This window comes from Uloborus diversus, chromosome 5 (genome assembly GCF_026930045.1).
Source record: "Uloborus diversus isolate 005 chromosome 5, Udiv.v.3.1, whole genome shotgun sequence".
NCBI classification, from domain to species: domain Eukaryota; kingdom Metazoa; phylum Arthropoda; class Arachnida; order Araneae; family Uloboridae; genus Uloborus; species Uloborus diversus.
Window position 1 is genome coordinate 180,192,173 of NC_072735.1, and position 13,846 is coordinate 180,206,018.

The following is a 13,846-nucleotide window of genomic DNA, read 5'->3' on the forward strand; positions in this document are numbered from 1 at the left end:
GTCTCTCTGTCTGGATCTCTCTCTGTCTGTCTGTCAGGATCTCTGTGACGCGCATAGCGCCTAGACCGTTCGGCCGATTTTCATGAAATTCGGGACAGAATTAGTTTGTAGCATGGGGGTGCGCACCTCGAAGCAATTTTTCGAAAATTTGATTCTGTTCTTTTTCTATTCCAATTTTAAGAACATTTTTCTGAGCAGAATTATCATAAGATGGACGTGTGAATTACCAAGTTATCATAACGTGGAACCGTAACATGGGCAAGCCAATTGGCGAGAAATTCATCATACATTATTTGTAAATATACAGGCGAACCAAATGACCTTTTAATTTTCTACTACGTCATTCTAATAATGGATTCAATTAGCCTCATATCTAAATCCCCTGCAAAGCGGTGAGGGTACCACTAGTATTCTATAACCTTCATTTAAACTTGTTTCCTCCTACCCTGCTTGGTAAAATTACGTTGCATCTGTCCCATTTATATCATTCAAATTTGCAGCAGCAGTGTATTGTAACACTTCTATAGGGCATTTTGGAACTGTTATTATTCTTATGTACCATTATGCGTTCATCGTGCCCTGCGTGGTAGAACCATTCTTATACTTTGCATAAATAAAACTTTAAATAAATATTTCAGCAGACACTGATCAAAATGTTTAATCTCTAATTGTGGCAGGTAACGAGAGTCTCTGGGGCTGTATGTATGTATGTATGTATGTATGTATGTATGTATACATCACATTGATGAAATGTTCCCAGCGTCGAGCAATGGAGCAGTCACAAAGAAGAATAGCTAGTCTTTTGTAAAATGTGTATGTGTGTTTAACACTGTATGCAGCCAAGGTCGCATAAGTTGCCCCAAAAAGTAATCAACTTCAATAGGTTTTTTTTTTTTTTTTTCAGTTACATCAATTTAAATTTAAGGAAATTGTTAATACTTCATCTGATTTTTCAGGGAGATCAAAAAATTGCATAAGTAAATAAAAAAAAATGAAAAAGAATGATTTTTTTCGAAAAATGAAACAAAGTTACGTTACGTTTCTTCCTCTCCAGCCTCATATCTAAATTACGGAAGTGGAGATGATTAGTGGCGCCATCTCTATATCATTAAGCCAGTGAATATTATTTTATTAAGAGTCCAACTTCTCTTGAAAATGTCATCCCCTCATTTCATAGATATAGCTACCCATGGAAACAACAAGGGAATGCTGATCAAAAATAAATGCACAAAAACGGACTTATACATGATGTCTCAGAAAAATGTGGAGTTTTTCGTTTTTACAATAATTTTACGGTACAATAAATACTTTATGAATCTTAAACTGTGAAAATGCGATTCGCTTGATATTGTTACAAATCCTGTAAATAGTAATTATTGTAGTAATGTAACCTGTAAATAGTTTCCCGTAATGAATATACAACCCCTTAACATATGGCTAAAGTATACGACCCCCCCCCCCATATTTCTTTTTTTGTTCATTGATAAAATTTGATAACGGTCTACTATTTTCCAGAAGCGTTTGGAATATTTGAGAGATTTCTTTCGGTGTGTATATAAACCGTTACGCTGGATAAAGAGCGGAGTTTCGATTGAGAATTCGAACTGAGAGCGTATTTGCTCTGTTTATAGCGAGGCATTTCGCTGTGTTGTTCTTCGTATTTGGAAGTAAATACGTGTGAAACCGTTGAGTTTACGGTGTGGTGTGATATTTGCTTAATTGCTGATGATTAATTTAGCAGTTGTTAACGATTTCTCCTGTACATAGTGTAAATAAAGCTCCTGTGTTTTTATCAAGAACTGTGTCATCCTTTCAAGAAAGTTGGAAGTCTCGCCGGATCCGTTACAATATTTTTCATCTGAATGAATTTTCTATACAAGCAAATCTTGCTGTTCATAAAATTAATATTTATGTTGTTGTACTCTGCTCTTCACTGAATTTTATTTTATAGGAGACTGTGTATCAAGCGAAGAATGAAGACTGCACATCATTGGCACGGTGCTTCGTGTCAGGTTTGTACAAGCCTGGCGAAGGGTATCCAGAGCCTAGAGAGTTTCCATGGAAACCAATAAAAAAACCAGAGGTCAGTAGTTTTCACATTGCAGTGGCGGAAATCTGATTTAAAATTTCATATTCCACCTAGTTTTCATTTCGGTTTATAATAGCCCCCCCCCCCCACCAATAAAATAAATAAATAAATAAATTACAGCATTCAGCATTCATTTGAATTTTTATGCTTTGAATTAAAATTAAGTTTTTCACAATCACGATTTGCAATAGGACTCTACTCGTTGAATTTCTTGTTTCTAAAAATGGAATGGAATGGAAATGGCCAAGAAACTCGCACCCGTCATATTGCGACAGGAGATTTTTCTCGGTTAGGGATTACGAGGCATATCTGTAAAAAAAGAAATGACGATTAGGATGCGGTGATAAAGATTTTATGGTCGATATCTACCAGTATACTTATCATAAAGATTATTTACAGCGTAAAACGTTATGTAATTTCATTCTTATCAATCTTAAAGGATGGGAATAAGTAATCTGGAAGTTTTGTATCTATATGTTTTACTGTTTAAGTTCAAATAGGGTTTTTTTCTAAAAAAAAAACGTAATTTTACTTTTTTGAATGGTTGAGTTAAGCCCTGAAAAAAAAAATGATTGAAATCAAACTCTAGACGATTTATAACTATGACGACGAAAATTTTACTCTCTAAATAAATATTAAAAACAACTGATAATCTAAAAAACCAATGTAACATCAACTTTATTCAAGTGAGGATAGTAAGCAATTCGTGATTGCTAAAAAAAAACAACTAAACTCTGATGTTGAAACCGCTGAAATAAATCACTCACTGGTGACAATGGTAACATCTTAAAAATTCGACAAAACTTAAAAATTACTGATTTAAAATCTGAGTTTAATGTTTTTTCTTGCTACAATACTGGTGCGGGGGAGGCGGGGAAGGGGGACGTAAAAAGACTATATTCAATAATGGAACATCATTAAAATTCCACAAACTGGAAGAAAAATTTTCAAACTTTAACAAAAAGCTCTTTTAAATAGTTTTAAAGTTAAACGCGATTGTTACAAATCATTCTATGCAGCAGTATTTTTGCTATGTTACAATTCATTGTTATGAAACCTTTGCTTTAACTGCAAAAATTGTTATACGTTACATTTCTAGTTTTCAGAGCATGAACTGATGGTTTGTCCTGAGACATCTTTCGTATCGTCGAACATATATGATTCGGAAGAAGGAAGAGAAATAATTAGTCAAAATAAAGTAAGTATGATACCATCAACATCATCATGGTCTGACTTTAATTTCAATCCACTGCAAGACGACTTTTCAAACTGTACCGTAATTTGGTGTGAAGTCCGACTTCCACAATACACACATGCCATAGGGACCCGTTAATAGGGTGGACAACCATTCACAGCATAACAGTACATTCACACAGAGAATTGACATGGACAGGAAAGAGAAAGTATATCAATGTCCAAGTGGGATTCGAACTCGGGACCTCCCTATCGCAGTAAGACTTCTCGGACCACTAGACAAGGCTTACGTTCGACGAGCTGGACCGGTAGCGCCCGGTTAGTTAATCACTTGACAGCTAATGATCACGTGCTCCAATCCACCAATCAACAGCTTAAAATGGTAACCGGTGAGGTAACCGATAGATGATAGAACGCTGCGGTTTGTAAGCGGTTACTTACCGGTCGACCGGTGAGGTTCGCCGAACGCAACCAAGGAGGCCTCTTCTAAATGTTTTAATTATAGCATCAATTATACATATATTCTAAATTCAATTCATCTTTGATTTAATTCTTTGATTTTAATTATTTCGAGAACGTATTTCTCGAACTTTCAGTTTTGCTTTGAATCCATTTTTGAAATTGAATGGTGCTAACTTTCTTAATGCAAGGGAAAAGTCCAGCTCTTAAAATAATATGTTCTCGAAAAAAGTCAAAGATTAATTGAATTTGGAATGCGCAATTAGAGTTCATTAAGGCAATAAAAAAAGATCAGTTCGTACACATTTTTACATTGCTTTCATTTTGTTAAATAAGGCATTAGAAGATTACCAATCCAACAGTCATGATAAATGAATGAACAAATAAATGAACACATGAATTGTACAACGAAATTTTTGTCTCGAAGTACATTTCCACAAGCAGTGAGTTTCAATGAATTCAATGATTGAAATCATATTCTGTTCTTAATAATATTTTTAAAAAGTTTATATAATTAATATATATGTTAATTTTCATTTGACTTACTTATGTTGTTCAAACTTCAAATTAAACTTTTAAAGTCTTTTCTTTCTCTCTAGGAGCTCTACAAATATTGGTCGATACATTCAGGCCTGGATATAAAGAATCCGACAGATGCAAGCTCCCTCTATCGAACGTTGTATTTAGAGGTAGGTTTTTTTAGATGTTTTTTATACGTTTCTTTTCGTTACACGAGAAATAATAACAGAAAAGGGATTCATATTATTTCCCTCCCAACATCATAGAAGCTTCAAAAGATTTCATGGCTTAAAAAAAAATAAATAAATAAGCAACTAAACAAGATCCGCTAATCTTCACAATTTTTTTTTGCTTAACTTTAGAACTTATATAAAAACAAAATAATAACATTGCTGCCAGATTCGAAAACAAAGCGCTCAGATAATTTTGATAGCAGACGATTTTTAAATAAAATCTAAAGAACAAGCAGATAAAAGAATGCAAACACATGTTGCAGAAATAATGAAATTTAAACATTCATTAAGTTACATCCACATTTTGAAAAGTCATGTTTTAAAGAACTACTATTTGAACTCTGTTTCTGTTCACTGTTAAACGAAGGTCATACTGAGACAAAATCGCTTCCTTTCAAGCACATCATTTATTTCGATTAGCTCCGAAACAAAATGCCACATATTTCGCGCTAGGGTGCGATATTGAGCGATTTTCGCAACTTTTTTTTTAAAGTCCCACTCAATAAAAGTCCCTTTACAGGTTGTTCCCGCTAATCACCATTAACGGACATTCGTTAAAAAGATTGCGAAGTTTCTCATCTCGTATTTTTCTGTTTTTCATATTTCTTTTAAGAAGAAAGCCAATAAGGGATGTATCAAATAAGGCCACATTTTTCTATGTAGGATAGCCCTATGTAGGATAGTAGGCTAGATCGTGATTTTATCGTCATGAAAGAGTATAACTGACGATAAAGCGTTATCAGCAAGCAGTTCCTTATTAACAAACAAAAGTGTACAGCAGTTATTACAAAAGTGTCTCGTCGAAATCTCGTCTTATTGTACAGTAAATTTTGTTTCTTCATGTTTTAAAGTAGCTTAATAGAATAAAAAAGTTGTTAATTGTTCTAGATGTGGGTGACGAACTCAAAAAGAAAAAATGTCATTGTGTACCGTCACCTTTTCCAGCGATTTGATAACCAAGAAAAGGAAAGTGTAGTCCAATAAACCCACGGTTCGCCTTAGGACACCGAATGTCTGATGAAGGATATGATTCTGTGCTGCATATGCAGCAAATATATACACGAACTGTGCGCAGGAGTCTCCTTTCCATCGATATAAGCATTAAGCATGGATTTTTGATAATGTTTTTGACTTTATCAAATAATGTAGTTTAAAAGTTTTTATACTGACATTTAAAAGAATTCAAATTTGATGGCACGTTTTGGCAGAGTTCGTTTTATTTTTATCATTTTTGTTGTCTTTAACCACGCGTAAGGTAATCCTAATACTTACCCAAAGTTGGCCTGGTTAGGGATAGGGACCCGTGTTCCTAATAAGGTCAAATCATCTTTCTTAGCTAAAACACTGATAACAAACATAATTGGAATTTAAATTTTTCCTTGGACTTAAATGTTTCATTGTTTTTGTTTTCTTATTTTTTATGATTCAGATTATGAACGTGCCAAAGTTGGAACCAATTACGTCATAAACGAGCGAGGTATTCCACCTGGAACTTTTAGTTAGCCTTACTTGGCGTACTTACCTTACTTAGAAGCAGGGGCGGATCTAGTGGGGGGCCATAGGGGCCATGGCCCCTCCCAAAGCCTTGTGATTGTAGGAATTTTTTTCAAAGAAAAAAAAAGAAAAAAATATTATGAGAAGATAACAAAATTTAACACACGTATTTTACTGAAAAAGAAGTAGAGACCTTAATTGGGAGATAAATTATATCCCTATCCTCAAAACAAAACTTTTATTTCCAAAATTTTTCTCCATCTTATACATCATTTCTTGATTCCAATTACAGACACTTGGACGATCTCTACAGTGGCGCCGACTCCATGGGGCCTGAGGGGGCCCGAGCCCCCTCAAAAATATTTTTGAGGGGCAGAGCCCCCCCCCCCCCCTATAAGTCAAGAAAAGTATTAGTTATATTATGTTTTCTAAACTCATAAATGTATCTTTTATTTTCCTTGTTTGAAGATAGTTTTCCTTGTAAAATACATTCAGTAATGAGTTAAAAAAAATAATTACTACGGTAGTAAGCAAGTTAAATGGTAAGCAGGTAGTGTGAATAGTGATGGTGTTATAGTGCTGCAAGCACACTTAGAATTTATCCAAGTGCGCTAACTTACGGGTCAAATCTGTTGCCGGTGGGCAGCGCTGCGGCGAGCTCATCTAAGTGTTGCTGATCTGGAAAAAATATATGAGTGTTTGATTTGTGTATCAAATGGGAGGCGTGATAGTTTTGAATACTTTTGGGAATTGTGTTTAAAAGAAAAACCTTCACAAAATGATGATCCTTCGCTTCCTCGGAACCGACGTATCTTCTATACATATAATAAAATAAGATATTTGTGTGTGTGTGTGTGGCGCGCTTCCCGGGAAAACGGTAAGGCCTAGAAAGATGAAATTTGGTATACTGGTGCAGTTTTTGCTGAAGATGTGCACCTCGGGCTTCGATTTTCGATATTTTTATTAGAAAAAAAGTTATTTAACGTTTTATGCGTTTTTTTGCACTTTTTAGTACTTTTTGCCTCATAGACCCCGAACCAATCACACCACACATATTTTTTTTGTACTATAGTGTAGGAAATTTAATTTTAAATATGATGAATGAAAAAATTTTTAAAAATAGAGCAATTTTTGTATTTTTCATAAATTTTTGAAAAACCTTTATTTTGCAATTTTTCTGGGTTTAGTTTTTTTTTAAACCCATCCTGCAAAAAGTATTGAGCCCTCAATTCCAAAATTTTAGTTGGTAATAGTAAAAACATTCCACCCCCTTCAGAAGAAAAAAGTTTTTAAAAACACGCAAAGTTTTTTTTTACAATTTTTTAAATGCAGAACACGACGCGACCTGTAAGCATTGCCGGCTGAGTTCCGCACTTCCTCATCACGTGACCTAACTGAAATCGTTTACTTTTCCTTCACTTTTTTTTTTTTTTAACGTTCAGAGATTTCATATCTTTATTTTCCAACTTTTTTTCTTTTTTTTTCTGGACGTTTTGTATTTTTGCTGAAATATTTGTGCGCATGTTAATTCAATAAAAGCGGTGATTTTTTAATCTTTTGCAAGCACTGCTTTTTGCACACTACGGGGAACATAGAGCCTTTTTTTTTTTTTTTTTTTGAGTGCAATTTGAAGAAAGTAAATAAAGCCCGCAGTTTTTTGCATGATTTTTGAAGAGATTGGTGGTTAGGTTTGGTAGATAGAGAGATGATATTAAGTGGGAAAAAAATGTTTTTTTTTTTTTACATAGAAAAGGATTGTTAATTACTATCAGAGGTAGATATACATGGATCGTATAGATAGATAGAAAGAAAGAAAGGTGGACAAATATAGAGGTGGATACAGCAGATCGACAGTAAGAAATAGAGAAACTTTAACGCGGAATCAATAGCCCCCCCCCCCCCACACACACACAAAACATGACTTTGAAAAAACAATGCTTTCACATAAAAGTGAAAGTGCTTTCTGTTATTTTCCCACAAAATTTGCATGAAGAGTATGCCCTTTGTGCCTCCCCCCCCCCCTCAAAAATATTCCAAATGACATAACGGGAGATAGATCTAGAAAATACTTTATTCAACACAAAATTTATTTAAGCAGCCGCCGATGGCGGCAACCTTGGCGTAAAAAGGCAAATGGTAATATTGATGTATGGAGAAAAAGATTTATACCATCGACAATTTTTTTTAAGCAGCCGCCGAAGAAGTCAACATTGGCGTAAAAAGGCGAATGATAATATTGATATATAGAGAAAAACGTTGATTAATACCGTCGCTAAATTGTCTAAGCAGCCGCCGAAGGCGGCAACCCTGGCGCAAAAAGGCGGACCAGCTGGTAGCCGCAGGCGGCTAGTACATATCTTCTATACATATAATAAAATAAGATGTGTGTGTGTGTGTGTGTGTGTGTGTGTGTGTGTGTGGCGCGCATCCCAGGAAAACGGTAAGGCCTAGAAAGATGAAATTTGGTATACAGGTGTAGTTTTTGCTGAAGTTGTGCACCTCGGGCTTCAATTTTTGATATTTTAATTAGAAAAAAAGTTATTTAATGTTTTATGCGATTTTTAGTACTTTTAACCTCACAGACCCCGAACCAATAACGCCAGACAGATATTTTTTATACTATAGTGGCGGAAATTTAATTTTAAATATGATGCACAAAAAAATTTTGAAGATAGAGCAATTTTTGTATTTTTTATGAATTTTTGAAAAAACTTTTATTTTGCATTTTTTTCTGGGTTTAATTTTTTTCTAAACGCATCCCGTGAAAAATATAATAACCGCTTTTCTACAATTTTTTTATGTAGTAGCCAGAACATTTCGCCCTCTACAAAAAGAAAAAGTTTTCAAAAATATTCAAAAGTTTTTTTTTTACAATTTTTTAAAGGCAGAACGAAGGTATGAGCTATCGCTTCACCGAAGATCTGCTGTCCGCTGACCGCTGCGAATATGACGTAACGCAACCACGTGATCTAACTGAAGTGCGTAACTTGCTTTTTTCTTTTCTTCCTTTCGAAGAATTCATTCGCTTTTTTTTTTCTTTCCAGGTATTTCATTTGTTTCCCCCCCCCCCCCGGATGTTTTGCTAAACATTCGATTTCGGTTAATCAGACGGACCACATCGGATCGTTTTGGTCCCAGTCACTTTTTTTTTTTTTTTTTGAATTTCAATAAAAACAATGATTTTTATACTTTGGCAAATTCCGGGTACCACAAAGACATCAATTTTTTGTGTATTTTAATAAATAAGTAAGCGCGCTTTTTTTGCATGAATTTTCTTTTTGTTAGGGAATAAGATTGGAGGTTAGATCAAAATAAATAGAGATAGATGAGAAAATTTAGAGATGGATCGAATAAGTAGACAAATATACATTGAGTGTACAAAAGATGTTTTTTTTTTTTAATTTTGTTCTCGAATTAATATTTTTTTTCTTTGAAAAAAGATTGTTAATTACTATCAGAGGTAAATTTCCATGGATCTAGAGAAAGATAAATCTACAGGTCGATGTACAGTGGGAGATAGACAGACTCCGTGATTTAAAGAACAACAACGGGGGTTGGGGGGGGGGGGGCGCTGCGATTTGAAAACATTGTTAATTACTGTCAGAGGTAGATACGCATAGATCGTATAGATAGATAGACAAATGCAGAGGTCAATATAGTAAGTAGATGGAGAGCAAGAAAGAGACATGCCCGTTATTTAAGGAACTTCAAAGGGGTGTCAATGCCCCTCCTTCACACACCATGCCTTTGAAAAAACAATGCTTTCAAGTAAAAGTAGAAGTGTTTTTTGTTATTTTTCGAAAAAATTTGCATGAAGTGCAAGCAGTTTGTGTCTCCCCTCCCCCTCCTTTAAAAATATTCCAAACGACGGAACTGGAGATATATCTAGAAAATATTTTATTTAAATTAATAATGATATAGATATAGATCGATGGATACCGCCACGAAACTTATTTAAGCAGCCGCCGAAAGCGGCAACATTGGCATAAAAAGGCAGATGATAATATTGATATATATAGAGAAAAACATTGATTAATACCGTCGCTCAATTGTCTATGCAGCCGCCGAAGGCGGCAACCCTGGCGTAAAAAGGCGGACCAGCTGGTCGCCGAAGGCGGCTAGTACCAAAGAAGTGTGAAAACAACGAAGCCAGCTCACCGCACGCTTTCAAAATCCGAAAGGAGTACTACAAGGCACTTTGCATTGAGGTTTGTGAAATGGTGGAATACTGCATTTTTGGGCGGTTTACATCAACTGGACTCACACAGATCATTGCAGTTGAACAAGAGTGCTTGTTTTTACTAAACAGATGTGAAACAAATTTTGAAAAATCAACTGAGTTTTCAAAAATAACCTACACATTGGGAGACTGCGTTTACACTTGAATATGTTAGCCGGTATAACTAATGAAAAAACAACTGGTCTTAAAAAAACATGCATAAATGAAATTATTTTTTTACGAAAATACTGTGCGTGTTTGTATTTATGTTTTCCCTTTTTCAAAGCCAAAAAATATGTGTCAGGCTTGTCGAGTTTTCGGGGTTCTTATGTTGATTATATGATTTCAAAATACTTAAAAAAAACTTTAAAGCTCACTATTTTTCATCTCAAATTTAGAAAATTTCCCCCGGTTTACCCCCCCCCCCATTATTTTAAATGTCGGCGTCTCTGGGAGTGCCCTTCCATTCAAGTCAAGTGTCCTTCCTACCTTACAATATCAATGCCTAGTTACGGCACTTGCACGGCTCCCCATAAAATAGCACAAAAAAATCTCTCTAAGACAAGTGATATGATTTAAAAGTTGAACCAGAAAATTTGTAAACCAATTTTTAGATTCTTTTACTTCGAAAATTGCCATTTCACATACTATTTGTTTGTAAAAATTACACACACCAGAAAATATGGCATTTTCAAGGTACAAAAATCTGACCTTTATTTGAGGTGGTGGTGGGGGGGGGGCCTTTGAGGGATTAAATAACCCCCTAAACCCCCGGTCATGTCCGGCACCCCCAATAATTTTTGCAAGTCGGCGCCCCTGGATCTCTAAATACTGCGGAGTATACCTATTGTTCACAAGACCAAAGAGAGCCTAACTTTTCGTTTTTATGTCTTTAATTTCGAAACTAGGAGGAGAACCCCCTTTTCCCATGCCCTTTCACAAATGCCTTGATATGTAGCAAAAAATTGCATATTTTAAGTCTTTTATTTGGAAAAAATGTCAATGGGAACTAAGATTATCCAGTCCTTATCACTTAACTTGCTTAAAAGCAACTTAAATGAATTTTTTTGAGTCTTCATTACAAACGAGTTTTGAGAGGACCCCCTCCCTCCCTAGTTTATATCGTGATGATAGCTTTAAAAGAAGGTTTTTTGGAAGAGCTCACGAATCTGCCATCCTTTTCTTAAATATGTATAAATATAGTTAAAAATCGAATTTTTAGGTCCTCAGAGGCAAAATATTTCCAGGAAGGAAGGATTCTAAGCACCTTGACACTTCCTTTAATGTAAGCAAACATTACCTAGAGGTACATTTTTAGACTGGACAGCTGAAGAGCTAGAAGAGCAACCTTTCTCTTCTAACTTCTCAATGTATAATGAAAGAATATTTTGGTTTCTAAGCATTATTTTCAAAAATTATTTTGAGGCCAGCGCCCGAAACCTGACCTTTTTCTATACATCATCAAAAATAGACAAAATGCGTTTTTAGTTTCCTAATTTTCAAAAATTACTCGGAAATCTGAATTTTGAAACATTTTTGAGGGAGATTCCTAAATCCACCCCCTCACCTAATGTATCGATACCCCGAAAATCGAGTTTTTAAAACTTCATTTTAATAAAATTTCTGGGGAGTAATCAGGGCCCAATTTCCCAATAGACAGAGTAGGCAGCTGCCTAGGGCTGCAAAATTTGTCATTATAACACATTTTTTGAATTAAATTGTTACTCTTTTGAAAGTAAAATATTAGCATTCTTTCATTTTCCACAGAGACAATTTTTCTTGTAATTTAATAACGATTACTTTCACACATCTTATGAAAGTCAAATGTTTTTCAACCATGGTAATTGCCGAATAAAATTTTTTTGGGAGATCATTGTGATCATTTCATCGGGGCGCCTCAAAATGTGAAATGCCATCATTTCTTCATAAGTTCGACAGTTTGAATCTGGGGAACACTTTTTTACTTTTTTTTGAGTCAAGGATATTTTGCTTCTTTTAGGGGGGAGGGAGGGGTGGCAGATTTCAAATTTGCCTAGGGGTGGCATGGAGCTAAATTCGGCCCTGGGAAGTTTGTTCAAAAATTTCGGATGGCCCCTCCCAAAACAATCGGCTGGATCCGCCACTGCTTAGAAGGAAGTTATGTCGTCAATTTATCTTAAGAAGAAATTTTTGAAGCTCTACTTTAAAAAAAGTTCATTCACTGATAAGATTTACATTTACAATTATCCTTTTTTTGCTGCCAATGTGTTCCAAACACAGCTAGATTTGGTAAAGTGTACAATAAGCACAAAGAAAAGTACGTAATCATTTAAATTATTTTCTTTTCTTTTTTTCTTTTCTTTTTTTTTTTTTTTTTTAGAAAACTTTGAACTTATCTACGCCTGATTGGGCTGAACGATTCTGGAAAGAGCTGAAGAGGCAATCCAAGATTCATTTCTCGTGGTTGGCGAAGTCGAAGTACATGCAAAAATTAACTGCAGGTGAAGTGATTATTTTCTTTTATCTTCTTGATTAAAAAAAAAAAGTGTTTCAAACAGAGAGGTCATGTCGGTTATAAGTATTTCAAATCAGGCTCTGAGTTAGTTTAAGTAGCTGTTATTTTAGTACGATAGTGCCAGGAAACCACATGATTGTGTAATAATGAAAAAGTAAATAAATAAGTAGTAAACGAAAGAACACAGTAAAGCATGTTTCTGGACGCATAAATTATTTGCCCTCGTGTCCCCATTATCGAAATATGAGATCAGAAATCCTGCCAAAACTATAAGAAAAGTCTCCAAATTTAGCGTGTTTCAGTCAGAAATGGAAGATTTCTTCCTCACGATTTGTAGGTATGCATGGAGAGGGTGAAATTGCATAAGCCCTTAGATATCTTGATAACGGGTGGACGAGGGTTAATAATTTTTGCGTCAAAAATGTGTCTCAATATACTCTTTCGATTGCTATCTATTTCAACTTTTTTTAACACTGCGAAATTTCGTTAAAACAAAATTACCGTTTCAACGAAATAAATTTTCAATCCCAATTTAATTTCCATAAGCTTGCTTGAATTACAATACTACAAAATAAATTTTCAGTTCAGGTTTAGCTTTCATACATTGCCCGAATTCTCGTTACAACGAACAACTTTTACAGTCCCTTGAAGTTCGATGTAACGGAATACTGTATTACACTATTCGTGTGGTTCACTGGACAGCATTTGTGATCAAGAATATAAAAATCGTAGGAGATAGGGAGGATGGTTGTAAACACTATCTGCAAATCAAGACTTCAACTTGATGCAGGCCCAATTGGAGCACTAAAGCAAGTTGCGAGTTGCCTAGAACAGAGTTGCTTGGCAAGCATGGGCCCACACTGGACTGTAAAGCTCAAGAAAAACGCACTCCTTGCAGACTATAAATTAGGTGCGATACATTTAATAATTTATTCTTCACACCTGTTTTTTTATCATTTACAAGTTTCTAATCATCTTCAAAGATGTCTCCAGTTATTTTTCATTCGGTGAAGATTTCTCTATTGCTCAGCATTACCATAAACCACCGATACGTTAGAGATCTGTACCATTAAAACCTGTGTGTGTCCATTCGTGTGTGTGTCTGTAACCTTATCTCCTCTGGACTGGCAATGTCTACCAGGTCA

At 35.0% G+C, this 13,846-nt stretch overlaps 1 protein-coding gene across 1 annotated transcript in view; it reads left to right on the forward strand.

Moving 5' to 3' along the window:
- LOC129223316 (venom acid phosphatase Acph-1-like) overlaps window positions 1-13,846 on the forward strand; it is a 31,778-nt gene that overhangs the window by 7,140 nt on the left and 10,792 nt on the right. The window contains exon 3 of the mRNA XM_054857883.1: window positions 1,952-2,012. Coding sequence (XP_054713858.1) covers window positions 1,952-2,012 — 61 coding nt within the window. The remainder of the gene's footprint in view (window positions 1-1,951; window positions 2,013-13,846) is intronic.